Below are 27,966 nucleotides of genomic sequence, written 5' to 3'. Positions count from 1 at the left end.
AGTCCCAAAGAAGCTATGAGAACAGCCTGTGTGTATGTATATATGCGTGTGTTAAAGAAGTGAGGACTGGGATGCACCGTGAGGGGAAGGGAGTGACATTTGGGAATGCTGAGTCCTAAGCCCAAGAGTACTCCTTGAGCTGCAGTCATTGACATGACTACAACATACAGTATGTCGGATGTAGAAAAGGCTGAATGTGAAGCTAACAGGTAAATATGACACATGTTCTTTGGCTAAAAATTTTATTAATGTTTTTGTAGAAACATGCCTCTATATTAAGAAACACACAAAAAAAGAATTAGAATGTGAAATACATGTAGATTCCTTTTAGGGCAAAAATTACAAATTCAAAGACACTCCAACTGCCCCCAGAGGCCATTCAGTGTGTTTCATCTCTTGTGGCCATTAGGAAAACTAAGGAAAAGATCTGAGAAGTCCTGACATTCTTGGTTAATATAATTTTCCTAGTAACTGTGATGTCCACAGGCAAGAAAGCAGGCCCAGCAAGGGTGTACCATACTCAAAGTGACCCAACTAACAAGCAGCAGAATCAAAATTTGATCCAGGATCTGTGTATAAAGTCCATATTCTTCCTACAACAGCTTACGGAGTTGATGAATGAGGTGTTACTGGCAGGAAGGGAAGTTCAAGAGGTAGGTTGGTGCTAACATGGTAGGTCCTGAGCATCAGGCTGAAAGAAGAGTCACATGCAAAATGGCATGGTTCACAAGGGTTAGACTCAGAGGAGTTGAAGGTTCCTTGGGACCACCTTTTATCCCCAAGATAAAATGTGACCTGCATCCAGCACTGTTGATGTTCCTAAAGCCAAAGAAGGAAAGAGGTCTCAGTTCTTTTTAGTATTGTTTTGCCAAAAACAGAGTTATCAGAATCACAGACCAGACCATTCTTGAACCGAACCCTGCAAAACCATGAAGCCACCTGTAACTTTTTCCAAGGTGCCCTTTCCATGACTAGGGGACATTCTGTAGTCCATACAACAGGAGAGAACAGTATTATTGGGTCTGAAAGGAAATCAATGGTGAGTGGGAACCTCTAGGGGCAGTTGCAATTTTCCAGATATTATTTTCCACTTGGAGGTCAGTGAGACAAACATCGTGTTGACATGAAAGCCAAGAGATTGATGTTTTTATAGTAGGAACAAGACCTCCAGAAAGAGCCCCCAAATGGTCACTTTGTGCAAATACAAAGTCAAGCGTTCCTTATGGCTTGGGATGAATTGCAAGCTGTTCTTTGGACTAGGAGACGGTTGCTATCGATCGCAACTGAATGCGACTGTCTTCTTTCTTTCCTTTTTCTTTCTTTAGGATGCACTGAGAGAGTTTATTGAGAAACCAGCCCACATCTTGGAGATCTTCTGGCCACCTCAAGTACTGCTGCTTCTGTATGAATCCTCTGATTGACTGGTGTTTCATCAACTGGTACTGGGACAGGGACCCAACCACCACCATGATAAGGACACTGCTGAGGTCAGAGAGGCACCTGCTCTGGGCGTAACTGAAGGCTTCCAGGCACCACCCGTCCCTAAGGAAGTGTCTGCTCACAAGACAGATGATCTTTCGGCTGCTCCAGATGGCAGCTTGGATGTTGGTGATGTGGTTTTCCCCCGGGACGAAGTCTCTTTCTTCAAAGCACAGGTGAAATCTATTTCGGTCACTGTACTGAGTGTCCAGGTGTTTAAGCAAAGCATTCTGTACCCATTCAAAGTCTTTGCTACTGAAGCATAAATAGGCATCGTATCTGTACCTATCAGATTCTATTCTCTGTGTACGGTCATGGAACAGCAGTCTCTGGGCTGTCTTATAACAGATGAAACAAAATCCCCGGAACTTTGCGACTATGAGAACACTCACGAGGAACAGAGTCCAAGTGACAATGAATAAAATATAAAGAGAAAACTTTAGGGACTTGAAGACTTCCTCTTCATCACAGTCTTCCATGGAAACGGAGTAGAGGGAAACCCCTAAGAGCGAGTTAGGATACATGCAGTTGATGTCTGCAGGAGATCCCAATAGAGTGACGTTGGTTTGATTGAGCCAACTGATAAAGGTGCGGAGTTCACACTCACAGATGAACTCGTTATGAGTTATGTCCAACATGCTAAGGGATGCAAATAAACCAGGATCAGGAGACAGGAGATGGTTTCTGGATATATCCAGGATCTCTAAATTAGCAGGTAAACTGCCAGGAGGGAGAACCGTCAGCCTGTTGGAGTTGAGGCTCAGTCCCCTCAATGCTGTCAGATCGCTAAATACTCCAGGGGGAAGGAAATTAAGATAGTTATTATTCAGATACAGAATCTGGAGTTGGGAGAGCCCCTTAAAAACGTCCCAACAGAACCCAGTTTCCCAGACAAGTTGCAACATATTTTCTCCAAGGAAAAGTTGTTTTAAGTTGCGATTCCCCGAAGGGGCGTGGCTTGGGCTGCAAGAGGAAAAGCGATTTTGATTTAAAATGAGAATTTGGAGCTGAGATACCTGGAGAAGTTCGTAGAGGTCAGCCAGATTTTCTAGCTTGTTCTCTGCTAAGTGGATGAAGTTGGCTTTAAAGTTAACGTTTGGCAAAGTCACCAGTTTGTTGCCACCTAAGAAGACAGTAAGTAAGTCTGGAATAAAAGAAATGGTTTTAAGAGCGTTGTCCCTGAGATCTAAGGTATGCAATTCTTTTAGGAATCTGAAGGTCTGATGCTGAATTATTCCAATGTGATTCTTTTGGAGATCAATGTAGGCTACGCTACGTAGCCCCTCGAAGTTGGAATTATAAAGTTCCCCCAGAAGGTTATATGATATATTGAGTATTTGGAGGTTCTCAAGTCCATAAAAGGCTTTGTCCGCAATCCGGTTTATCTTGTTGTAGGAAAGGTTCAGAACTTTCAAGTCCTTGAGTGTCTTAAAGAGTCGGGGGTTCAAGGAGAAGATGTACCCGTGGGACAGATCCAGGCGTTTTACTGAGCTTCTCTCCAGGCCGGTAAATATGTTCTCGTCAGGGTCTTTGAGGTTTTGGAAGCCAAACCCAGAACCCATAATATGGTAGGTGAGAATCAAAGAGGAAATCTGGCTTCCCCTGATGGCGTTGCTGAAGTTTCCTGTGATAGCCACAGTCCAGCCGTTATCAGAAACATCAAGGGTTTCCAGCCGTATATTTCTGAATGGGTTCAGGCATTTCTCCCAGTCTACTGAGACTCTGATGTATAGGTAAGTTGCTTTGAGTCTGAAAAGAGACAGCATTTTCCCTTGGAGTGGCTTGAGCTCCTCTTCACATAAGATGGATATCTGATTGAAGGAAAAATCTATGGACTTTAAGGAATTCAGCTCCTGAAACGAAGGATGAAGGTAAAGGCTCCCAATTTCATTATAGGACAGGTCTAAGCGAATTAAAGAAGTTAAATTTCTGAAATAACCATCTCGTAGTACAACATCAGAGAGACCACAGGCAAACAGTCTCAGTTCAAAGAGATGGGACAGTCCCTGGAAAGCATCTGGATGCAAGAAGTCGATCTGACTTTTACCCAGATCCAAGATCCTAAGACTGGGCAGGTTTCTGAAGGCCTCTTTGTCGATAGACAAGGGAGTAAACTGGCTCCCGATCTCTAGCAGTTGGAGCTGCTCTAGGAGGGGGAAGGACGTGGCAGTGACTGTCCTGATGTAGTTGAAGCTTAGCAGGAGCCTCTCTGTGGTGTTGAGGACCGGGGGAATCTCGGTGAGATTGCAGAAACGAAATAAGGCTATCCGACCATCAGAGGAGCAGGAAGGAATTCCGAACATAGGACTCGCCATCAGCAACACTCCTAAGAGAAGGTCAAGGTGATCTGCCATGATCCTATGGGGTAAAAGGAGAATGAAAACACAGCATCTCAGCTTGAGGCACTGTACGTAGATCCTCAGAACTTGGGGGGTCTCCTCTAAGATGTGCCTGCTCCAGTGGACCCCTTTCTTCATCTGATGCCAGAATGTGGCTGTGGTTGATACCGCCTGCTGTGGATGAAGCCGTTCTCTTTGTCTTTCTATCAGACACTTAATATTGCCCTTCCTCCACACTAGGCACTATTCTAGGTATTCACTTAGGTTGGGATGTAGCTCAGAGGGGGCCACGCTTGTCGGGCAGGTGCAAAACCCTGAGTTAGACCCCCAACATCACAAAACTAAATTCTCTGAAACTGAGTCAAAATAAACCTTTCCTCTCTATAAGTTGTTTACTCAGGTAATTTGTCACCATGATGAAAAGCTGACTAATTCATCTGCAAAGAGTTATGCACTCAGAGGGCAAGAAAATGAAGGGGAAAATAAAATAAATAAATAGGAAGGAAGCAAAGTTTATAAAAAGCAGAAATCCCACAAAATACCATCAGCGGCAACAGTTTTGACTTTAAAATAGATTAAGGCCAGAATAGTCATGGAGCTACAGTTGGGCACTGAACCCCACTCCAGTGGGGTTTTGCTTCCTGCTGGGAATAATTTGTGGTGGGGTTTCCAAAGAACCTTTGAAGCTATGGCACAAAAAAATATAGTAGATCAAAAGCAGGCCTTCACTCCTGGGCATCCCAAAATATCAAAATGAGGCATTTAATGGTTATTGGGAGAAACTTGGTGAGAATATTTATCATCACTCTTAATTTTCCTGCCATCTCTGCAAATGACCATGTTATTTCCACCCAGAGACACAGGAAGACAACAACAGAATCACCCTCCTTCTCTTAAATATCACCCTACATCAGTTCATCTGCAAATTCTGTAGGCTCCTCCTCCCAAGCTTATCTATTCCTCCATTTGGAGACTCCTTTCTTGCCTCTATTATTTCTAGTCTTTCCATTCTCCAAACAAAAATCTGAATAAAGTAAAGAAGAGATGTGAAGAAGTCTTATATTCAAGGATGAGAGAGCATATAGCACCATGGTCCTAGGGGTTCCAGGCATATGGGCTTCTGATCTGTCATTCTGAACTCTTCCTGGCCTCAGGGCCTTTGCATAAGCTGCTTCCTCTACATGAATCTCCTCTCTGCTCTTCGCATGGCTGGATCTCACATCAACATTTCCCCACAGAGCTTTCTCTCACACTCACTATTTGAAATAACTCCCCTACTCTCTCTTAAAAACGACCTTGTGTTTTCCCATCAAAGCTATTATCATAAATCCTTAATTTTCTCGCCTGTTTTTTTTTTTTTTCTTATTGTCCATCCCTCCTGCTGGCAAGCATTTTGAAAGATGAATGGTGGGAGAGGGAGAGGGGAAGAGAGGGGGTAGAGATGGGGGGAGTAAAACAACTGCATTTTACCTATAGAAGAGCAGTGGTTCTTAATGGGGACAGCTGTCCCTAGAGAGCATGGTGTAACCTGCAGGCCATTTTGGTCGTCACAAAGATGGGGCCACTCATACCCCCAGCAGGTAGAGTCCTGCAGCACATGGAACCAGCCAATATCCACACCGATGTAGGGTGTCCCTGAAGGTGAGAACCTTTCTCAAATTATCTCAGAAACCAACTTTTACATGCCAACAAACACTTTGTCAAGTGTTATTCACCATTTCAGAAAATCCCCTCTCAACTGCGTGGCTTCCCCGGGGAATCAGGACCAACACCCTACTCTGTCTCCACCTGTGTGCCTTCACAGTGACTGTGTTTATGTGTTTATGCATATTTATTTGCCTTTCATTTCAAAATGTCAAGGGCAAGAAAAAAAAAAGCTTGAGAAGATCCAGTTGAATATTACTACTTCTCTTAAATACAAACTGATTTTCTATAATAAGTAGGCAAGTTTATCCTACTCACTCCTTTTTTCTTCTAGTGCAGCGGTGGCCCAGAGTTCACATGAGAAACACATATTAATTCATTATTACTTTCCTTTCTATTTCTTTCTTTTTATATCCCCAGTTAGGGCATGATATTAGCTTCTTTAAAATTATGTATGTAGGTAGTTTATGGTATAGCTATACATTTGGTTTCAACATTCTATAAGAGGTCATTTCAAATATTTTTTATAAAGAAATGATTTGGGTCTGACATCACGGAAGCCCAGGGATGTAAAGCTTCCAGATCTTTCTTCCCATGTTCCTTCCAGGTACCCTGGTGGCTAAAACCAGGAATTCTTTGACTTATTCTTTCTACCTGTGATTGTTTCTTTTGCAGGTGATCAGATTAGGTGATAGAAACAAAGTAGCCCTTTCTCCCTCCCTCCTTTCTTTTCTTTCTTTAATACCAAGGATTGAACCCAGAGGCATTTAACCACTGAGCCATCCCTTTTTATTTTTTTATTCTGAGACAGGGTCTTACAAAATTGCTGAGGCTGGTTTTGAACGTGTGATCCTCCTGCCTCAGCCTCCTGAGCCACTGGGATTACAGGTATGAGCCACCATGCCTGGCTACATTAGCATTTCTTAATGAATTTCTTGTGGCTTTGAAAGGGAACTAATGATCTTGGATTTATAGATAATACACAAAATGGAAAATGGAATAAAAGTTCCAAGTAATCTTAATAGTCAATATGAAGAATCACTGAAAGAAAATAGAAATCAATCAGAACAGATAAGGGTGCAGCAGAACCCCCAGGGGCAGACACCATCCTGTCTCCCTTGAAGGTTTGGGACCCTCATTCTCAGGCATCATGGGGGGTTTTACTGTCTTTCCACTGTACCTGATGTCCTCAATTTTATACTTATCATTTATATCCTACATATTTTCCAAAAGCATCAATAATACCAAATATACATTATGATGGATAAAGACTAAAAAGGGCAGACTAACATCTACAGAAAAAGAGACGGATTTGTCAAGGGATAAGATGGAAGACAGGCACTGCAAGGGCCTCTGAATCCAGTTCCAAGTGACTTGGTGTGCACATGTTGGGGCTCTGATTCCAGAAGCTGATAGAGTCTCGGAAGGCACAGATCAAGGGATGGGGGGTAGGAACACCATCCCTATTTAGTGGTACTCAGGGTGAAGATTCTGATAATGCACTTCAGAGGAGACAAGAACAGGGGAAATCAGGCCTTGTGACCCAAAGACAAAAATGAAAAATCATGGAAAACAATCACATTTAGATTGAGTTTCATGTAAGCTTTTTCACATCCTCTGGTAGGAAGTGGATTCTAGCATGTCCTTCAAGACATGAGAAAGTCAGTCTCATTGCCCACACCTGGATGCTATGGTGAGACACTGCTCGGCAGGAGACAATAGATTGTAATTCTCCATGTTTTAAGGTCATGGGCCCCTTTGAGAGCCTGCTGACAGCTTTAAGTCCTTGTCCTCCAAAATTGCACATTTATATCACAAACCAAATTTTGCACCCAGGTTTAGACAGTTCACTGATCATCAGAGTCCTACCCATTTCAATGTCACATTGATAACCTTTACCATATATAAAAATAACCACCATGGTTTATTTTCTAGAATGGGTTGGAAAAAAAGTTTTCTGGGAAGGGAGAGATGGTAAATATTTTAGGCTTTGCAGTCCAAACACAGACCACAGTTTGCTGACCTCTGTTCTAAGAAGAAAAGAGCACAGAACCTTTGATTTCACAAATGAGGATTTTAAGTGACTTAAGATAAACACGTTCTGATGTTGAACTACTGGTATTTGCAGAAAAGAGCCAGTGTAGTCCCCAAGTAGCTGTCAGTTTTGTAGCCGCTGCTTTATCCAAACATCAAAATGAATTCTCATCTTACGTAGCCAGACAGAGAAATCCCTGCAGAGACACAGGAGTGAGAACACCAGCTCAGGATAAGAGAGTTAAATTTTTAGTTTTTTTTATTATTATTTATGGATGGGTCAATGCTGGCCCCCAAGCATATATACCAAACTAGGAGACTTGACCTAGAATCTGCTGGTAACAATGACGGAAAGACAATAGATATTTCAAGACACCGAATTTTCAAATCCATAATAGGACAGCTAAAATTAAAGTTATTAAGTAAGGTGGATAAAGCCAGCTGCACAAGTATTTCAAAGAAAATTGTTTGAGCTTATGTTGTATTGCAAAAATTTCATGCTTACCTATTTTCTTATGAAATATAGAAAGGCATGAAATAACTACATTTTGACCTCTGAATCAGATCTCTATGGGTCCAATGCCTGAACAGGTGGGCAGAATAGTCAAGTGAGCTGAACTGAGGGGTCTGGAGAGGTGGTTTGTGCAGAAAAAGGTAGGAGGAAGGGTCACACAAGCAGATGTTCTGGAATGGGAGCCAGAAGCTAAAATGGGTGGAAGTAAATTTCAACTGAGCCCCAAAATAGGGCTCAGAAAATGAAAACAAACAAACAAACAGTGAAGTTGGTTCAGACCCAGTCAGACCTAAGAAAGAGTCCAAGAATGGAATCCATACAGCCAGAGAGGATTGGCACATAGGGAATCCAAGAGGTACCAAGAGACCTGAAACTCCTGAATCCCCAAACCCTAACTAAGTCAAGGCTGGAAGGGAGCCAGACGGGTGTGAGCAGGTGATGTAGGGCCCAGAAGCAGCCAGGGAGCTGTGGCCACTTGCTTCTCCCCAGGACATATGGTGGGCACCAAAAAGCCAGAAGAGCTTTGTAGCCATCAGTGTAGTGCGCCATCTAGTGGTTGTCAGGAGTAGAGGGAGAAAAGGAAGGGATGGGGAATAAAATTCTCTAGAAGGTGGGGTGCTCCTACATCACTATTAGAGGTCTGATAAGAAGCAGCTATAGAAATCAGTATGGAGGATCCCCAAAAGACTAGGAATGAAAGCACCTTATGACCCAGCTATCCCATTCCTTAGTATTGATCCAGAAGAATTAAAGTCATCATATATTTAGAGATACATGAATAACCATGTTTATAGCTGCACATTTCACAATAGCCAAGGGGTGGAACCAGCCTAGGTATCCATCAACAGATGAATGGATAAAAAAATATGGTACATATACACAATTGAATATTACTCAGCCATAAAAAGAACGACTTGATGACATTTTCCAATAAATGGATGGATCTGGAGACTATCACGCTAAGTAAAATAAGCCAATCTCCAAAAAAACAAAGACTGAATGTTTTTTCTGATATGTGGAAGGTAACCCCCAATGGAGGGGAGAGGGAGAATAAAAATTCAGTGGAGTAGATGAAGGGGAATGAAGGGAAGGGAGGGGAATGGGAAAAGGAAAGACAGTAGAATGAATCAGACATAACTTTCCTATGTACATATATGAATATACCACAGTGAATCTCATCATCGTCCACATTCACAAGAAATTAACAAAAAATAACCATGAGTAAATGGCCAAAAGATCAATAGAGGGAAGGGAGCAGGGGTTGAGGGAAGGGGAAGGAGAGGTACTGGGGATTGAATTAAAACAAGACATATTTCATGCTTTTATAATTACGTCAAAATAGATTCTACTGTCATGTATAACTAAAAAGAATTAATTTTAAAAATAAAATATGATAATATATGTATATATGCATATGTACATACATATACACACACAATGGTATTTTACACAGCCGTAATGAAGAACAAAATTATATAATTTATAAGAAGATGCAAGGTACTAGAGAGCTTCATGTTAAATAAAGTAAGCCAGACTCAGACAGTGAAGGGTTGTATGTTTTTTCTCATATGTGAAGGGGAGAAAAGTGATGTTATAAAAACAGAAGGGAAACCATTAGGATATAGAAAAGGGGCCAGGAGAGGGAGGAATGGAGGGTAAGTGAGGTACTGGGGAATTAAATTGATCAAATTATGTTCTGAGCATGTATGAATATGCCACAGTGAATCCCACTACTATGTCTCACTATTATGCATCAGCACGCTTTTAAAGACACATGTAAAATTTATTTCTGTGGTTAGATCTATAAGTAGTATATACTGTACTTCTTAGAAGTCACTGCACTGTATAAAAATCACACAATAATAACAACAGGGCTTATGGGAAAATATGGGACTATAGCACAACACTAAAAAACTTCATTAGTGGCACATTAAAAAAAAAAAAAGACAGGACCCAAATAAAAACAGTAACACCATATTAACTAAGTTAAATGGTTAAGAAATACATCAATACTAGAATAGATATGGCACTTGACTTTGAAAAAGATGTGAAGTTTGTTTGTGGAAGCAGGCGTCAGGAGGATTATAATCTATTAAGTTATTATGAAGTGGTGGAAAGAGGAGAGATATTTGGTATCCAAGGGAAACCCTGGATATGGATGCAAGGGACACAAAATACAATGGAGAACTCATGTAACTGACAGACTGTGGGGTATATTTTGTGTATTCTTAGATCAGCTTGATGGTTTTCTGCTGTTAAGTGTAAGAAACTGTTCATAAGCAAATGCAAAATTCACATTCTCTAATCACAGGTTGTCTTTTGACGTTGTTGGTTTTCATTTGGGTGCTGGGAATGGAACCTAGGGCCTTGTGCATGCAAGGCAAGCACTCTACCACAAATTATTACATTAGGGTACTGTTCCCATCAGCAGAAGAGAAGCAGATTCTGTAAGTGATCCCACCCCCACGCTGGGTGATACAGTTGCGGGAACACATGGGATTGATTTGGGGATCAGCCTAGGAACCAGTGCAGATTTGCCCTTCGGGGCTCAGAGGCTTAGACAGAATGTGTCCCTTCATGTAGCCTCAATGTTCTCATGTTTCCCTGAGGCCGAACAAGATTAGTGGCTCTCAGCCCTGGCTACACATTAGAATTACTTGCAGAGTCTCGAGACCAGTGAAGCCCAGGCTCCCCAAGACCCATTCACTGAGACTCTCAAGATTGGGGTGCTGTCAAAAATCTGTACTCTTAGCAAGTGTGTGAATTTTATACCAACTCAAATTTGAGACGCACCAGTGTAAAGCAATGATTCTTCAATGTGTCTATACCTTGGAATCACCAGGGGACTTTAAAAACATACAGGTGCCTTAATCCCAGCTGAGGAAGGCTGGTCTCGTTGGTTTCCAGGTAACTCCAATCACAGGAAGTCTGATTACCCTGTCCTCCGCGTGCGGCCCCGACTGTGCTTGAAAAACACTACTGACTCAAAAAAAATAAACACAGAATTTCCACATGACTCAGCAATTCCACTTCTGGGTAAACACCCCAAGGAATTGAAAGCTGAAACCCAAACAGATATTTATACACCATGTTCACACCGTATGATTCACAATAGCCCCAAGGTGGAAACAATACAAAGGTCCATCCAGGATAAGTCAACAAAATTGGGGGTTTATATAAGAAAATAGGATCCAGCCTTAAGAGGGACTAAAATTCTGACACACCAGACAACATAGACTGAAGATGTTATGCTAAATGTAATGAACCAGACACAAGAGAAAAAATACTGTATGATTTCATTTAAGTAGAATTCTCTTTTTTTCTCCCCACCCTTTTTTTGGGGGAACTGGGGATCAAATTTGGGACTTTGAGCATGCTAAATATGTGCTGTACCACTGAGCTACACCACTTAACCTGTATGAGGTTTCTAGAATGGACAAATTCACAGATACAGAAAGTAGACTGAGGTGCCAGGGGCTGGCAGGAGGCAGGAGATGGGGTGTGATTGTTTCAGTTTGGGACCATGAACAATTTGATAAATGACGGTGGATGTACTTAATGCCACTGAACACTTCAAAATGGTTAAAATGATAAAGTCTATGCTATACATAGTAATTAAAAGATTAAATTAAGCCAAATTCACTACTGATGCCAAACCCGATTCCTGGATATTTAGGTTGCTTGGGTCTGGCAGGAACTGAAAATTGCATTTTATAGCCATATCCCAGGTACTTGAATGCAAGCAGTTCTCAGGATGCCCTTCAGCTCAGAAACCCTGTGATTCTTGGAGAGGAAGAAGGGCTGATAAGAAATTTAGAGGGCTGTTGAGTATTGGGTTTGGATTACTAAGCCTGGAATAATGTGTATCTAGGGTTTTGAGGGGGAGAAAACAGGAACAGCACAATCAATGCAGGCCTCAAGATTCCTGCCAGCCACTGTTAATTAAGATAATAAGACCAGAGGGAGAAGGGTCAGTCTCTCTTTCATTTGAAGTGAATCCATTTTGCTTTAATCCCAGCCATTAGTGCAGCAGGTTCCCTTTCTTCCCTTAATTGCCTGAACAACAGAGCTGCTCGCCTAAGCTTCCCGAGGTACGGACCATGGTGAATCAGAAGCAAACATACATAGCCTACATTTTGGGGGTTCCCTGCTCCCTGGACACCACAGTTGGCCTGTGAATGCCTTGGGTTGAGCCAGAGCTGCTCCTATGCTCATGTAATGCTTGATCCCTAACAAATAATACCAGGAATAGGATCCTCGGCAGGGCCCCAGGTCTGAACTGGTCCCAGGCTAGCTGTGGTCATGTGGTAAGCTACAGAGAAATGTCTCTTCTGGCAGGTACCAGGTCAACCTCGGGCACCACCAGAGCACCAAGCTTAGAGGACTCAATATCTGAGAAAGATTTTGTAGATTTCCAAATGGGGACCTGGGAGAGTTCCTGCAAAGTTCACATAACAATAAAAATACTGGACTAGTTTCTCATGTGGGTATGGAATGCAGGTTTAGCCTTGAGAAGGCTGAAGGGCAGTGGACCAGGGGAAATCTCTCATGGCAAATACCTTCTCTAGATGCACCATAATAAAGCCTCCCACTGAACAAGCCAACAGGTTGGAACAAGTCCAAAACCTTATTAGGGCCCCAGTCCCTCCAGCCTCTGACTCTAGTTTCATTAAAACAGCTGGGTGACTGCATGCCCTTAGCCTCAGAGTTTGCTCCCCAGGTACAATTCTAGCTTCTGCCACTAACCACCATGGTTTCAAGACTGTACTGATGTGACTTTGTTTTCATTCAACACCACCTCTATTTATTCTACAGAGACTCTTCCTAGTCTGAGTTATGTCAATCACTGCACTAGATACTGGGCACCCTTGCCCACCAGGAGTGTACAGTCTCTACAGGTTGTGGAATAGTAATGTCCACAGTGTGTTCCCCCTGCCAGCAGCAAGAGCATCTAGAGAGCAACACAAATGCTTGGATTCCACCCCAACTCCCTGCATCAGAAGCTTTGGGACTGGGGCCTGGCACTGTGATTTTGATGCATGCTCACATCTGAGAACCGCTAGGCTAGAGTCTGGAGGGAAGACGTAATTGTATACAGTCGGCCCTCTGTGTCCTCCAGCTCCGCATTAGTGGATTCCACCAACCATAGACCAAAAACATTTTTGGGGAAAAAAACCCAGCACCCACACTGACTATGTTCAGATGGTTTTCTTACTGTCATTCTCTAAATAATATAGTATAACAACTCTTTACACAGCACTGACAATATATCAGGCATTTTAATTCATACGAGATTATTTGAAGTATGTGGGAGGTGTGTGTAGGTTACATGCAAATACTACACTATTTTATACAAGACACTTGGGCATCTGATGTGTTTGGCTTCTGTGGGTGGTCCTGGAACCAACTGCCTGTGGATATTGAGTGAAGACTGAATGCTAATCACTGTCATATCATACAGTGGGAAGCTTTAGATTCCTCTTATCATTGTAGACAACATTTTACAAATGAGGAGACTGAGGCTCAGAGAAGTTAAGCAACTTACTTAAGAGCACACAGCTTCATCTGCAGTGCATCACCCTCTATGCCTAACGTCCTCCTGTATGGAAGTACAAGCTGTTTTGTGCAGTGGTCCTGCCTCAGCCCACCTCACAGTCATCGTCTGCTCATCTTGTGATCGAATCCTTTAATCACAAAACACTCTGGCCCTGGCTCCCAGCAGGTCACCCTCTCAGCCCTTGTCCTCTTCAATGTCCATACAAAGGTCCATTTTATCTCTATGTAATTTCTTGTTGGCATAATTCCTCCTTTGAAACGTTGAGATCTTTCAACACAGCCGTCTCCTCTCAGCTCTCTCATGTCTTTATTTGAACTATGGCACCTTCCTGATGGCCTTAGAACTGCCCTGGAGTGGGAGCAGTGGCACATATCTGTAATCTCAGCACCTGGGGAGGCTGAGGCAGGAGGATCGCAAGTTCAAAGCCAGCCTCAGCAACTTAGTGAGGCCCTAAGCAACTCAGTGAGACCCTGTCTCTAAATAAAAAAACAAAAAGCGCTGGAGATGTGGCTCAGTGGTTCAGCTCCTCTGGGTTCGATCCCTGGTACAAAAACAAAAACTACAAAAAAAAGAAAGAAGTGCCCTGAACCCTAAGTGGATGGAGGTTGAGTTCTGGCAGTAAGATCCATATGACGAGTGTTGGTGCCCTCACAAAAGTGCAGTGCTCAAGTGTGCCTTCCACACAACTTCACCAAGCCTCTTCTTTCTCTCACTCCCTCAGGAGTGATCCACACTGTCAGCCCCTCCTGTGTTGCCTCTCCCAGAAGCAGCTGGCTTTGCCTCCTAGGTATAGCAGCCCAGGGAGGCCCAGCTCCAGCTCCTGACTGGGAGGGAGCGTGCTGCTGCCCTCTACTGGCCACTCGTGTGGCTGCCTGTGTTGGGACAGCAATGCCCATAGAGAGCTCTGTAGCAGTCCTGGGGCAGCACCCTGCAACCACACTGGGAGGGGCACTCAAGTCAAGCAGAGGAGGCTGGGCCTCCGCACTTCACACTAAGGTTAATGTGGTGAGAGAGGGCGGCTCACTCATGCAAACCTGAGTCAAAAGGCGTTCACCCCATGCCTGGGGAAAGGCGACTTCATGCAAGCAAAATGGAAAGCACGCTCCACACCCACACTTAGACCCATCACGCCCGAGCAGCGGCGAGCATTAGCATCTTCTGTGAGCACCAAGGACGAGCACAGCAGGGTAAAAGTCTGGCGACTGCCTACAGTTCTATAAACAGGACTCAGAGATCAGCACATTAAGTTTCTGGGCACTGGAGCATGCTCAGGAGAATGGCTGATTTATTTACTGATGCTAGCTGGTCTCACTAGGTTCTGTTTGCATCTCTAAGTGTTTACGATGATTCTATAACACAAAACATGACTATTAAGTCTAGCCCAGTGAGAAATGTCCCTTTTATGTTTAGTCTTTGTTCCATGAGCACTGGGTGAGGGTGGGGAGACATGCTGTCCAAACCGAATTCCCTCCTGGAGTTGGTAGAAACTGGAAACCCTGTCAGGATGCATGTGACCTTGCTGCAGTGAACTACGCAGTGCAGGGTTCCCTGAGCTGCAGACCATCCACTAAATCTCCTCTAGAAATTTGTCTACAACTGTCATCAAACTCGCCGGCTTCTATTGAGAGTCCCACCTGTGTCCCTGTTTGTGAATTAGAATTCTTTTGCTTGTTCTGTTTGGTTTACTGCCATCACTAGCACTCCGAAGGTATTATGTTGGCAAATATCTGCTAAATGAATGAATTTGCTTGTGTTCTGCCAGGGGGGTGGGGGGCCTCCCTTCCTCTTCCTGGACCTGCAGAGATGGCTGCCCAGGTGCTGAGAGCTGTGTGCTGGTTCTCTGGGTCCCTTGGATGAACTGATCTGGGCCCATTCAGGGCAGCCCCATCTCACTTGGACCATGACTTGAAGGGATTACCTGTTTGTATCATATCATCTGCTTCTGAGAGTGAGCTTGTTCCTTGCTTCTTCCCCTGAACACACCCTGAGATATCCTTTTCTGCATCTGCAGCATTTCCCCTAAATGCACAGCATATGCACTACAACCTTTCCAAATCCCTTTGAACAGGCCAAACACTGCCTCGAACTCATTGTTGGTCATGGACCCTTGTTTCTGTCTTCAGTACATATATCCTTAAAAATCAAATAAGTGGCTTTCCTAAGTCCCCACAGGAAGAAGCTTCAAGGATGGCATCAATGCAGTTGGTGGCCAATGCTATGAATTTCACCTCCAGGATCTCTGGCAGTGATTCCCCTGCCCTACCATTCTGCCGCCTCGCCTCTGCTGCCAGGCTCCACTGTCTCCTGCCTGGGCCACTAAAGCAACCACCTCCCAGAGTGGGTGATAGGGTTTGGATCTTGAATGTTCCCCAAAGGCCCCTATGTTGAAGGCTTGGTTTCCAGCCCATGGCACTGTTGGGAAGTGGTAGAATGGGGTTTAGCAGGAGAAAATTAGGTTCCTGAAGGAGATATTGAGATCCCAGCAATTTCCTATCTCTCTCTTTGCCTCCCAGTTACCATGAGTTGAAAAACGTCTCCATTACCATGCACTCTTGCCATGATGTGCTGCCTCACCACAGGCCCAAAGCAACTCGGCCAATCAACCATGGGCTGAAATCTCAAAAACTGTATGCCAAAGAAAACATTTTTTTATTAAATTCATTGTCTCAGGTATTTTGTGACAGTAACAGACTGACTAACATCATGTGTAACTCTGACATATGCATCCCTCCCTGAGGGAGCTTCCCAGAGCACAACTCCTACCAGAAAAGTCTCCCCTGGCTCTTTAGGCTCTCAAAATTAGAACTCTGCAGAATGGCTTTGGGGTCCTCCTCCTGCAACCATACCCTAAATCTGGAATGGTTACTTAGAGGAGATACTTAGGGCCTAACTCTCATTTTACAGAGGGAGAAACTCAACCCAGCCTACCTTCTTGGCGATGTCTAGACTGCCTTCCCGTTGCTGCCTTGTTTCCCAGATATAATTTGCCATTCTCAGAATTTGACCTCCACCCCGACTTCTCTGCTTGGGCTGGTCTCTGGGCTTGGAATGCCTATGCATGCCTCATCAGCTCATCCCATCCCAACATTCCTTGCAAGGGCTGCCTCTGAGGCCGGGTCTTCCACGAAACAGCACTCCCATTTCTCCAGGCATTCTTTGTCTCTGGCCCTTGATATTCTGAGTACATCTCCACTACAGCATTTTTATTACATTATGCCTTTCCCACTAGATTGTAAATCTGGAGGGCAGGAACTCAATTTTATTCACGTGGGATCCCCTGCAGTACTTGGCACAACTTAAGCACCCCAGCAATTTTTTTCCCATTCATAATTTGAAGAAGACATATTTTCATCAGAAGCACTTACCTCCTCATCCTAGTATGAGGCCCTTCTAAGTTCTTTTCATTCTAGAGGCAGAGGGTCCCCAGGTTGTTTCAAGGCTTCAGTTTTTGATTCTGTAGGAATCTCGTCACTGTGATGGTGTGTGTGCAGGTGGGGTGGGGGGAGAATGAATCAGGAGAAAGAGCTTTTGTTTTCCTAAGAGAGAACAGGAAAGCTAATTAAGAGGAAGAAACAGAAAACATTACGCAGGTGGTTTTCTGTGTCCTACAGCGATTTTCTTTTTAGGTGTGATTCTATTAAGTGGAATGTTTATCAGAGAAGATCAAGGCCATTTTGTAAATCGAAGCACATAGGACATCAGGGTGGAAGGGATTTTGAAAAATCTCTGACCCAGCCTCTCGTTCAGAAGGTGGATGTCTGAGTCACTCAGCCCAATGGGCATCTTTCTTTCCTATAACTCCAGGGAGGGGGAAAAAATTCACTGTGGTGACGGGAAAGTTTTCCCCCCAGGACCCAGAAGTCTCTTTCATGACATTTCTGTGGTCGTTTGATTTCTGAGGATCAAGCAAAGCACAAGGACAAGACAATTCCACCGTCTCTACTCTCCAGTGAGCAGAGAACTTGCTGACGAAAGGATCTTGTGAGTTTCTGGGGGAACATAGAGCTAAGGTCACCATCAGAGCTTGACATTTCTAAGCAATAGGACTAGGTAAATCACGGTGCTGTTAGGAGACTCTGTGCAATTACTGGGTCTCAGATTTAGGACGAGAGTGTCCTGAGAGTTGAAGATTTGAACAGTTTTGCTTTTCATCATTTTATAGATGATTTAAATGGATGCTCACCAAGGCTAAGCTCATGCCTAAGGTCTTACATCTATTAAATCATGGAGCTAGGGTTTGAATCCAGTTGAAATCTTGTCATTGTGATTTTTAAACAAAGTCAAAATTAAATCTACTGCAAAAACATGCAGAGCCTCAACGGGTGCTTTGCAGGAGAATCCCCTAGAGATCTGGTTGAAATGGAAATGTTGATCCATCAGCTTTGGGTGGGGCCACAGAGCCTGCATTTCTAACAAGCTCCTGGGTGGTGATCAAGTTGCTGCTCCTCTGACCACAGAGTGGGGAGGACCTTAAGAGATGTGCTATCAAGAGATGTGCTATCAGTCTAGGTGCTTACTGCTTTCCTGCCCACTCGGGCTGCTTCATGCTGCCTAATCAATCTTGAGAAGAACTCTTCACTCCCAAGCCCTTCTCATCCCTGAAGAGTGAAGCATCAGATAGTACCTCCAAGAGGACTCATTTTGGGTTTCAGAAGAGGGGGAGCCAGAAGGGTCCCACCGTTTTACTAGGAGCTAAGAAAACAGGAGGGTTTGGGGTCAATTTCTCTGGTTCAGGAGAAACACTTCTCCTGGAGACCAGCAGGGGGCGCACAGAGGGCAGAATCAGGGTGGGAGAGGCTGGGCTGGGCCCTCTGGGAAGCTTATATTGCTTGCATAATGAGGTGAGTTTGGAGATTAAAATGACAACTGAGCTAGTAGCTGGATTCAGATCCTAGCTCCACCATGTAACAGATGTGTGAGCTTGAGCAAGTGCTGAAACCCTCTGTGCATCAGTCTAAATCATCTGTAAAATAATAGTTTCTCCTTCCTCCAGCAACATTAAGAGCAGGCTACCGAGGACCCTCCAGTGTCCAAACCAGAGAACCCAATTATCCACGTAATCCTCTAATATTTCTTACTTGCTTAAGTAGAAAGCCATCATTTATGCGCCTACCCCTCAGCAGAAAGGCATTCCTTTTAAAACCACTGAAGGGGAACAGTGCGAGAAGGAAGTGGGTTTCTTAACATGCTAGGGTGATTTGGTGTTTTTCTTTTGAGTACTCATAGGAAATTATGTACCAGCTTCCTCTGTTTTCTTTAATATCATCTCGTGGTGGTCCCCAGCACCATAAAACAACAAAAACAGCAGCCACCAAGGGAGTGATAATCTGAAAACAGTATGTTGAGAACTGAAATGGGTTAGGCACAGGGTGGCTTCCCTTTTGTCTGCTTATTATAAACTCATTAGCACAGTTTTAAAGGCATCTGATTAAAATAAATAATTTCATCTGGATGATTTTTGAAAAGTGAACTACTCGCACAACACATCCAAAATCCTCAGGGAGGGAGAGCTCACCTAGGAAGTGAACATGCTTACCTGTCTCCCCGTTCAGTCTGTGCTCATATTCTCAATTAGAAAATTAACATGGCAGGCTCTGACAGCCTCCCCAAATGCAACTCAGCTAAACCTGGTGTATTGATGGGCGAAGTAAATTGCCAGGAGAGCTAGGTAACTGCAAGGTCAGGGAGCTGGAGAGCTTAGAGCTGGGAAGTCCAATATAGCATCCCCTGAAAGTAATGACACAGACAATCTGCTCGGAGCAGCAAAAAAATCATTTGGACTGTGATGTAAATTGAAAGAGGTTGGGGCAGGGTGGGAGGTGTGAACAGGGAATAGAAATCCTATTCAACTGTGATCAGCTATACGCAGAGAATGGAAATGGGAAGAGAAATTATAAAACACTTGAGAACCATCCTGGGAATCTGTAGTCTGCATTTCTCTTAAACTCCTTAGGTACGTAAAATCATGTTGGCTCTGCAGCTTATGCAGATGACTCAGTTGCAAGGTGAGCCCCCAAAGAGGTGAAGAAGAAGGGAGGACCTCTGTGAGTCTCTGGGCACCGAAGAGAAAAGATGATTTCAATGGTTGTGCCTGAGTGACTGTGAGCAGGAGCCAGCCCATGTGGGAGCACAGGTCCCTTCCATGTGCCCAGGGCACTGTTCTCCCTAGGAAGTTTATTATGTGTGAATCTGCCTGGGCAGGTTGCCTGTGGTGGCTGTGCTCCACACTGACTCAGGGCTCCAACTTGCTAGTGGTGTTTACTCCCAGGATACATGCAATCATGGCAGAAGCACTGGGCTGGGTAATAGTCAATCTGGGTCCTTCTTTGGGTACCACTGGGGCATCCCAGACAAGTTTAACTTTTGTGTCCTCAGTTTCTCCATATGTATGTATAATAGCAAATCTGAACTGGTAGTGTTTTCACATCCTTGCGAACTCTAAAATTGCCTAAGGAAACTTGCTGAGTATCATGACAGAAATCACAGACCACAGCCAATCCTCCCCGGAGCAGAATATTCATCTCCATGTTGGCAAATTTGCAAACCTGTTACCAAGGATCTTGAAAAAAAAATAGTGGAAAATAACATTATCAATGTACCTATAACATATATCCTGGTCTTCAATAGCAACTTCTTCCTTCCTTAAAAATGTACTCTTAAAGGGGACTACATCTGTGGCTAGATAATATTCTGAGGTTAGAAAACTTGTTTTCCCCCTTCTTGTATTTCCACCTTCCGATGCTCACCTGCACCTCTCTAGAAGATCCCCTGGTCATTGCTCTCGGGCAGGCAAGTAGCAGGACTGTACTCAGAAGTACCATGCAGGTTCTTCTGGCTTTGATTTCCTAAACAAAGCTGTAGGGAGAGGACACAGAGTCATTGATAGGAGGCACAGTAAGAAAGGGGGGTGGGGGGTTGCTAGGTAGAAGCAGAGAGGCAAGGGAGAAACCGGAAAGCAAAGGAGGTCTGCAGGTCCCCAGGAGGACAGCACTGTGACTTGACCCCAAAAAGTTAGCCTTGTGTTCTTGAAGCAGTAGAGACCAACTGGAACCGAAGGGGTCCCTGAGTAGACAGGGACAAGAGCCCCCTTGTGTGGATCAGAGAACTGGGCAGTAAACGCCTCCCAGCTCTGCCCCTGAGGTCTTGGCAACGAGTGAAATCTGGCAATTGTGATACAAACTGAGGCAGTTTCTATGGCTCCCAGCCCAGGGAGATGAAGACTCCAAACAAATATTAAGTCAGTATCTAGGAAATAAAGAAAAAGTTGTGATTTTTTTGCACATCTGAGTATGTTCATATTAGAGATGAAAACCATCGATTTGTTTAACATGTTGACAAAGAAAATAAAAGATAGCCTTGAAAATTACAGGAACTCAGTTACACCTCTGAGCAAGATGAGAGGGAATCTCAGATCACAAAACACTCACAGATGAAAACGGCATTAGATTTTGCCTTTACTGTGGTTGTTTGAGTTCAAATCTTGGCAGCGTTTCCCCTGTCTCCAAATTGGAGTGATTAGGAAGAGCAAATGAGATGGAATACACAGCTCAGATTTGCAGGGTTCTTGCAATACTTTGCACATGGTAGATTATTTGATAGCTATTAAATTAGTTATTGACTACTAAAGCTGGTCTGACACACAACAAAACTGGGTCTGGAGAATTAGTGGCTTGGCAACTCTGGACAAGCCACGTTGTCAGAGTTGTATATGAATCTTGTAGAAGTATCAGGAACATTAACATTAATTTACAATAAAATACCAACTTACTAATTTTGAGTTTAGCATGGTGGTTTAAGTGCATGGACCTGAAGACAGACATGTTGAGTCTGAACCTTGGTTCGCCATTTACCTTCCCCAGGTACTTGGGACAGTGTCTGGCTCCGAGTAAATGCTATGTGTGTGTTTGCTGCTATGGCTGGTGTTATTAATCTGTGTAAAGGATAGAATGACCACCACCATTATGAGAGAAAGTCAAGCGTGGGGACCTCTGAGAGAAGTTTATAATGTTAGTAATGATATTTTCATTTTGGCATTGCAACAGCCAGTGGTTTAGATTTAGTGATCGATTCCATGACTTTGGAAATCACCAGAAAGTTCTATGAGATACTTGCAAGGGAAACAAAAAAAAAAAAAACATTAAATAAAATATAATCGATACGAACAGGAGAATTTACCCACATTCCTTCAGCATAAACAGGTTCCTTTTGTCCTGCACGCAAGCTACACATCAGTCTCTTACAAAACAGTCAGAAATTCATTTCTTGACCCAACTACTTCCCCTTTTTTTATGCAAAATAATCTATTCTTTATTTCATGGCCAGGTTCCTCAGACATGAAGCCCAAGTCTCTCCCCAGTGTTTCCATTTCCTATAACTAGCCTCTTTTTAACCCCTGAACTCTGGCTTTCCTACAAGGGTGCCCTCTTGAAGCTTGCTTTCTTCCTTTCTTTTCTGAACCTCCTTGGTTTGTTTGTTTGTTTGTTAGCATAAGACAGCTCTGGCCCACTATTTCTTCTTAGGCTATCTTCTCTTGGCTTCCATGATTTCCCTTCTATCTTTCCACCATTCTATTTCTCACCAGTTCTTTTCCCATCTCCTACTCCCTTTAGCTTGGACATTTTCCCCTCCGGGGGTCTCTCAGCTGTAGGCTTCTTCCCTCAGTGACCACATTTTGCTCTCACAAATTGGACCATGCCCACTCCTTCCCCAAGATCTCTCTCTAGCCTTGACCTCTCCTGGTTTCAAAGGACATCCATCTGGATGTCCTCTTATACCAGACTCAACTAGGCCCCCAAATGATAAAACATTTTGCATTTTGAAAATCCTACAAGAGATAAAAACATGTTTTTTGTTTTTTTTTTTTTGCATGGAACTCAGAGACAGATAAGTGGACTTCTCCTAGGCCAGGAATCTGATCCCTGTGGGACACTGCCCCTACCTGCAGTGTCCTTTACTCTTTTTATAGAATTAATTAATCACCAAATCCTACTCCCCCACCCCTTTCAAATGTCTGTAGATTTTTCCTTACTTTGGTATTTTCATCACCCCAGTGTTGTTTTTAGTCTTCCATTTCATACATGTTTATTGGAAAACCATCTCCTGGGAACAAAGCTAGCTGATGGTATGACACCCAGGATAAACCCTTGGCTGCCATCAAGGAGTTCACAGTCACCATCAGGAAGACAGCCATGTCACTGCAGCTACAGGAGGGTATGTTAATTGCTGTTGGCGGATGTGCCTGGGATGTTCTGGACCACTGAGGACTCATAGCCCTGCCCCAGGGGACCTGCACACACAGGGGCTACACACAAGGGGTCCCAAGGATCCAGTGTTAGTTAGGTAGGAACAGCAGTGCGCAGTCCTGGCAGAGGCTTCTAAGTAGCACGGTCAAAGGGCAAGAGAGAATCCAGGCTGGGGTGTTGCTTGGAGCTGGGGTGGCTCTGAAGACTAACTGTTTGTTCAAGGTGTGAGTTGAGCCTGCACAGGATATGTTGAGGCCAGATCAAAAAGAATCTAGAATTCCATTCTGAGGGCGGTAGAGGGTTTTGAGAACTACCACTGCATTAAACTCACACTCCTCAAGAGCTCTGGGAATGGGCTCCACCTAATTGATCCAATCTTAGATCTTCAATAACACATCTCACATCCTCTGCTCCAAGTAAGTGGGAGCTTTAATCTTCCCTCTATGTGGTTGGTGTTCAATCAAGGCTCATTTACCAAATGCCTCCTGTGTGCCAGATACTACCTTTGGCTCAGAGGATCCCCAGATGTGACACAGCTCTGCCTTGTAACAGGGACTCAGAGAGGCTGATTTGGCTAAAAGCAGTGGCTCTTTACTTCCTTCAGATGTCCTATAGGTAATGACAAACAGGATAAAGTTTGGCATCCCTGCCTGACTATGTATCCGTCTCCTTTATTACCTTCAATTTTGTGATCTGCTCAGCTCTGCACATTGGCATGATAATCATTTAAGGATGTTCATCTAAAAAAAATAACATAAGGTTTATTAGCCCTAAATTTACCTAACTTACCTCATCCTCCTTTAAGACTGGGGCGATTTGCAGCATCCTGTTTCAGAACCCTGGAGTAGTGCTCTTTAGCAGTTGCCCTACATCTTCCAGATCACCCCAGAATGAGACTCTTCCCTCCCCAAGCATAGGCAATCATCTCATGGAAAATAATTCTTCCTTCCAAGATCACAGGACTAATAGACATCCTGAGTGGCAAGTGGCAATTGTCACATGATCAGGACTTCCCTGGAGCTACTTCACAGAGTAAGAATTGACAAAACAAATCAACCAGACCACAGTTTGACCGAGATTGCTTATTTCTGCATACCCCTCACACATTCCCCCAGTTCTTCGTCTATTTAAACTTAAAGCTCCTGTCAACAACCAAAGACAGGGCTGAGACGCTGGATCTTGCTTTGCCTTTCCAATATGGCCATATTGATTAAAGATCTCCTCCTGTTTTTCATTATTATCTTTTCTGTCTGGTTTTTGGGGCAAGTGGCTGAACCTCAGAGTTTGTTTGTTGGGACCTTCAAAATCAGATGTCTAGCCTAGGACTCCCTAAAAGCCTCTGTGAGTGGGGCAAAGACCCCCTCAACTCCAGGATGGTAAGAGATTCAACAGGAGTCTATGCAAGGAGCAATGGGAGGACAAGGGAGAAGCTCTCCAGCTCTGTGAGAAATTTGGAGTCGGGGCCAGCCAGGGAAGCCTTCACTGCAGAAGGTAGCATTGGCATGCTTTAAAAATCTAGGGGAGCCCCTAGCAGAGCATCCTGCACACAGGAGAGCAAGCAAAAAGGGGAAAAAAGGGTAGGAAAAAATGGTGTGGTCAGAATCCTACAGGAAGGTCAGTAGGTTGTGTGCCTGAAAAGAGTGACCAGAGCTGGAGTTCAGAGTGCAGCTTGTGGACGGCAAGTGCCTTTGCTTGTCCTGAGTTTCTTATTACTCTGTCTAGTCTTTGTGGTTTCTAAACTGAGCTCAAGACCAAATAGTTCCTGAAAGTCTTCTCTGCCTTTTCTAAGCATACCCGGGCTGTATCTTTGAACTAGAGGACAATACCACATAATTTTGTACTTAATTGCTCTCTAATTATCTCACAGGTGCTGGTTTTATCTTCCCATCTACACCTGGAGGCTTCAGAATAATAGAAACCATACTCTAAACTTGTGTTTGCCCCACAGAGCTGAATACGTCATAGGTCGTGGTTCACAAATTAGGGAACTATGAAGCCAGAACTTCAAACCACTCAAAGATTTGGAGAACTGACTGAAGATTCAGAGCTTCAGGCAGATTCAGAGATCTGCTTTCTGCATTCTTTTCCACAGTTGAGGGAGCCACATCAATGTTTATAACAGCACAGTTCACAATAGCTAAATTGTGGAACGGTTGTGGTGTGAACTAATAAATACAATCAATAAGAGTGTAAACGATAGATTATAGATTAGTAAAAAATATAGACTATAGACATAAGATTTTGATAAGTGAGATAAGACAATTATAAAGCAAGAACTGTCCATTTTGCTGCCTTCTATAAAACACTGTTACAAGAACTGTTTCTGAGAAACTGAAATGAAAGCTGTTTGTTTTCTTATAAAAATTGCTTTTCTTCACTTTGTACCCCACAAATTGTAACCTACTCAGGATGTAGCGGTGGTCATGGTGAGCTATATCCTGGGTTTGAATGACCTTGTGGGTCTACGTGACTTTGAAGTAGATTCTCTGCCCACTGACCCCTGCCCAAATTCAGGATGCGACTGTCCAGCACCTGCTTGAACCCAGGACTGTGGTCAACTGAACTGCAAAGCTAATGCTTTTTTTTTTGCTTCTGTTTATCACTTGCTTGCTGACTGGAAAATTCCAGTCTTGCCTAGAGCTCACAGGTCCCACTTATTAATGTTTGAATTTCTATGATTGGCTAGCTTACATGACAATAAACAAGTCACTGAGTTGTGGTTTTTGTGCTTATATTCTCTTTGGATGGACCAGGAAGATGCTGTCCACCCACAGAGCTTCAGTCTCTGTGGTGGGTGACAGCTCCTGGCCAGGTAAATAAAGTTCTCTTTTGATTTGAAATTCGGACTTAGAGTGCTTTATGAGGCATCTCCCCATAACAGAACCAATCCTTCAATAGACGAATGGATAAAGAAACTGTGGTATATATACACAATGGAATATTACTCAGCATTAAAAGAGAATAAAGTCATGACATTTGCAGATAAATGGATGGAGTTGGAGAATATCATGCTAAGGGAAGTAAGCCAATCCCAAAAAACCAAGGGCCCAATGTTCTCTCTGATAAGTGGATACTGATTCATAATGGGTGTGGTAGGGGGAGCATGGGAGGAATGGAGGAAATTTGGATAGGGCAAAGGGGAGGGAGGGGTAGGGAGAGGGCAAGGGGATAGGAAAAATGGTGGAATGAGATGGACATAATTACCCTAGGTACATGTAAGAAGACAACGAATGGTGTGACTCTTTCTTTGTGTACAACCAGAGAAATAAAAAATTGTGCTCCATGTGTGTAATACGAATTGAAATGCATTCTGCTGTCATGTATAACAAATTAGAACAAATAAATTAATTAATTTTAAAAAAGAATGAAACAAACACATCTGGAATCAGTAACTGGACATTCCAGGGTTTCCTTGCTATCCAAGTCTGTGAACAAATAGACCGATTCTGATTTCATCGCTGGGCAGTCACACTTCCAGATGTGTGGAAATCAACAAAGAAGTCTCTGTGATGCACATGCCTTCCCCAGGAGGTGTCTTCCCTCCTCAAACCAAACTGAAAACCCGACAGGATCGGCTTTGCATTCTGACAATGGAATCAGAAAGCTTCCTGCTCTGCTCAAAGAATAAATGTCCAAAGCAGTGATCCTGTGCCACTGTTTAGGATGGAAATAAGTGCCTGTTAGGATAATTAAGCCTGTGGGTACCATCACAATTTTGTTAAAATATAGACTGGTTTTGTACTGCTTGGTAATTAGCTTTGGCCTGGGCCCTTCCTCTGGGACACCTCTGGAACCTCTCCACAATGTGATAAGGGAAGGATTAGCATCTAGCCCCACAGAACTTTTTCCAGGGCTCTGCTCCAGGGCTTTCCTTCTGACTGGCTGTGCATGGCACTCTGGAAATTTCCTGGCCATTGTTTTCCTTCCCAGAGAAAAAGGTGAAATGAGTCAAAGTGTCCAGGAGATCTTGGATGGACTGTTCAGATCCTGAGTAAATGCAGAGAAAAGTGATCAAACTAAACTCATCTGGCAGCTAGCATCATCAGATAACCAACCCCCTCTTCCAGGCACCGAGAAGCAGGACAGCATTACAAACACACTTGATGTCCAAACAAGGCATTGCATTGATTGGGTTATTGCACAGCAACAGTATCTGAAGGTCAGTGGGGTCAAGCTGTTCAGAGTTGACTATATTGGACGGATGTGTCCCAAATACTAGGTATCCATATAGCTAACCCACACCTGGGAGAAAGCCACCATTATAGATTTCCACTGAATGAGGCCTCAAGTAGTGTTCTTGGAAGCATCTCACCCACAGGAGAGTCAATCAACCAAACCACAATGTGGTTCCAAACCCACCCCATAAAATGTCTTTTCAATTGTGGTTTTACAGACGCAGAGCCACTGGGCCATTATCATCACAGGCTGACATTTTTCTTTTTTCTTTTTTCCAACATAAAAAAGGTCAACAATTTTTACTGTGGAGTGTTTGCCAGGCTGCTCCACCTGGCACTATGGGGCAAGGTGTTTAAAGCCTTTTGTGGAGCATCTCAGTGACTTTCTGGGATCTCCATGGCCCTACTAGCAGTGGCTATGTGTCTTTCCTTTCCAAGAGGGCAAGGAGAAAGCTAACTCAGAACAAGCCACCTGCTCCTTCCACAGGGTGGGGACTAGGATAAAAAGGTAAAAGTCTGCCAAGAAAGAATGGCTCTGTTCCAAGGCAAGTATGAGAATGCCTTAGTTATACTGCCAAGGTTTCTTCCTGTCCTGCCTGTTGGGCACAGGGATCCACGTGTCACTCTCCCCTCCCCACCTTGGGTCAAGGGACCCCCCACCTTCCTCAGCACCGCCATACTGAGAGTGCCATGCGGGTATGGGATGATCACAGAGGGAAACGAGTTGGAAACTACCCAGGCCAGCTCCTGGGGGAGGCTGGAGGAGGGGCAAAGGCCCCCCGACAGCCAAAGGCGTCGGCTTTCCCACCCCGCGCGCGGGACTCGGGCCCCACTTTGGTCTCTTGCAGCTGCGGACGCTCACCTCCCGGGGTGAATCCCGGAGCGTGGCTAGCCTCGGCTCCCTCCTCCAGCCTCCGTTCGCTACTCCAGCCTCGGTTCCCTCCTCCAGCCTCAGCTCGCTCCTCCCAGCAGCAATGCAAGG

The 27,966-nt window shown here is 44.0% G+C and overlaps 1 protein-coding gene across 6 annotated transcripts; it reads right to left on the bottom strand.

Annotated features, from left to right (window-relative positions):
- Positions 1-228: 228 nt before the first annotated feature.
- Positions 229-27,966, bottom strand: Tlr5 (toll like receptor 5). Of its 6 annotated transcripts, none has more exons than XM_048809319.1 (5): positions 27,847-27,966; positions 23,285-23,418; positions 20,314-20,422; positions 16,933-17,103; positions 229-3,837 (listed from the first exon to the last, which is right to left on the bottom strand). In XM_048809319.1, exons 4-5 carry the CDS (start codon positions 16,938-16,940, stop codon positions 1,257-1,259), a joined length of 2,589 nt encoding a protein of 862 aa, XP_048665276.1. In that variant the 5' UTR covers positions 16,941-17,103; positions 20,314-20,422; positions 23,285-23,418; positions 27,847-27,966; the 3' UTR covers positions 229-1,256. The 6 variants fall into 6 exon arrangements, with proteins under 6 accessions (XP_048665276.1, XP_048665277.1, XP_015339093.1 ...); XM_048809320.1 differs by lacking the exon at positions 23,285-23,418 and adding an exon at positions 23,488-23,549 and having other exon boundaries at positions 27,847-27,946; XM_015483607.2 differs by lacking the exon at positions 23,285-23,418.

The sequence above is a fragment of the Marmota marmota genome, unplaced genomic scaffold, assembly GCF_001458135.2.
Source record: "Marmota marmota marmota unplaced genomic scaffold, marMar, whole genome shotgun sequence".
Lineage (NCBI taxonomy): Eukaryota > Metazoa > Chordata > Mammalia > Rodentia > Sciuridae > Marmota > Marmota marmota.
Note: the sequence above shows the minus strand (reverse complement) of the source record. Positions and strands in the feature narration are given on the sequence as shown.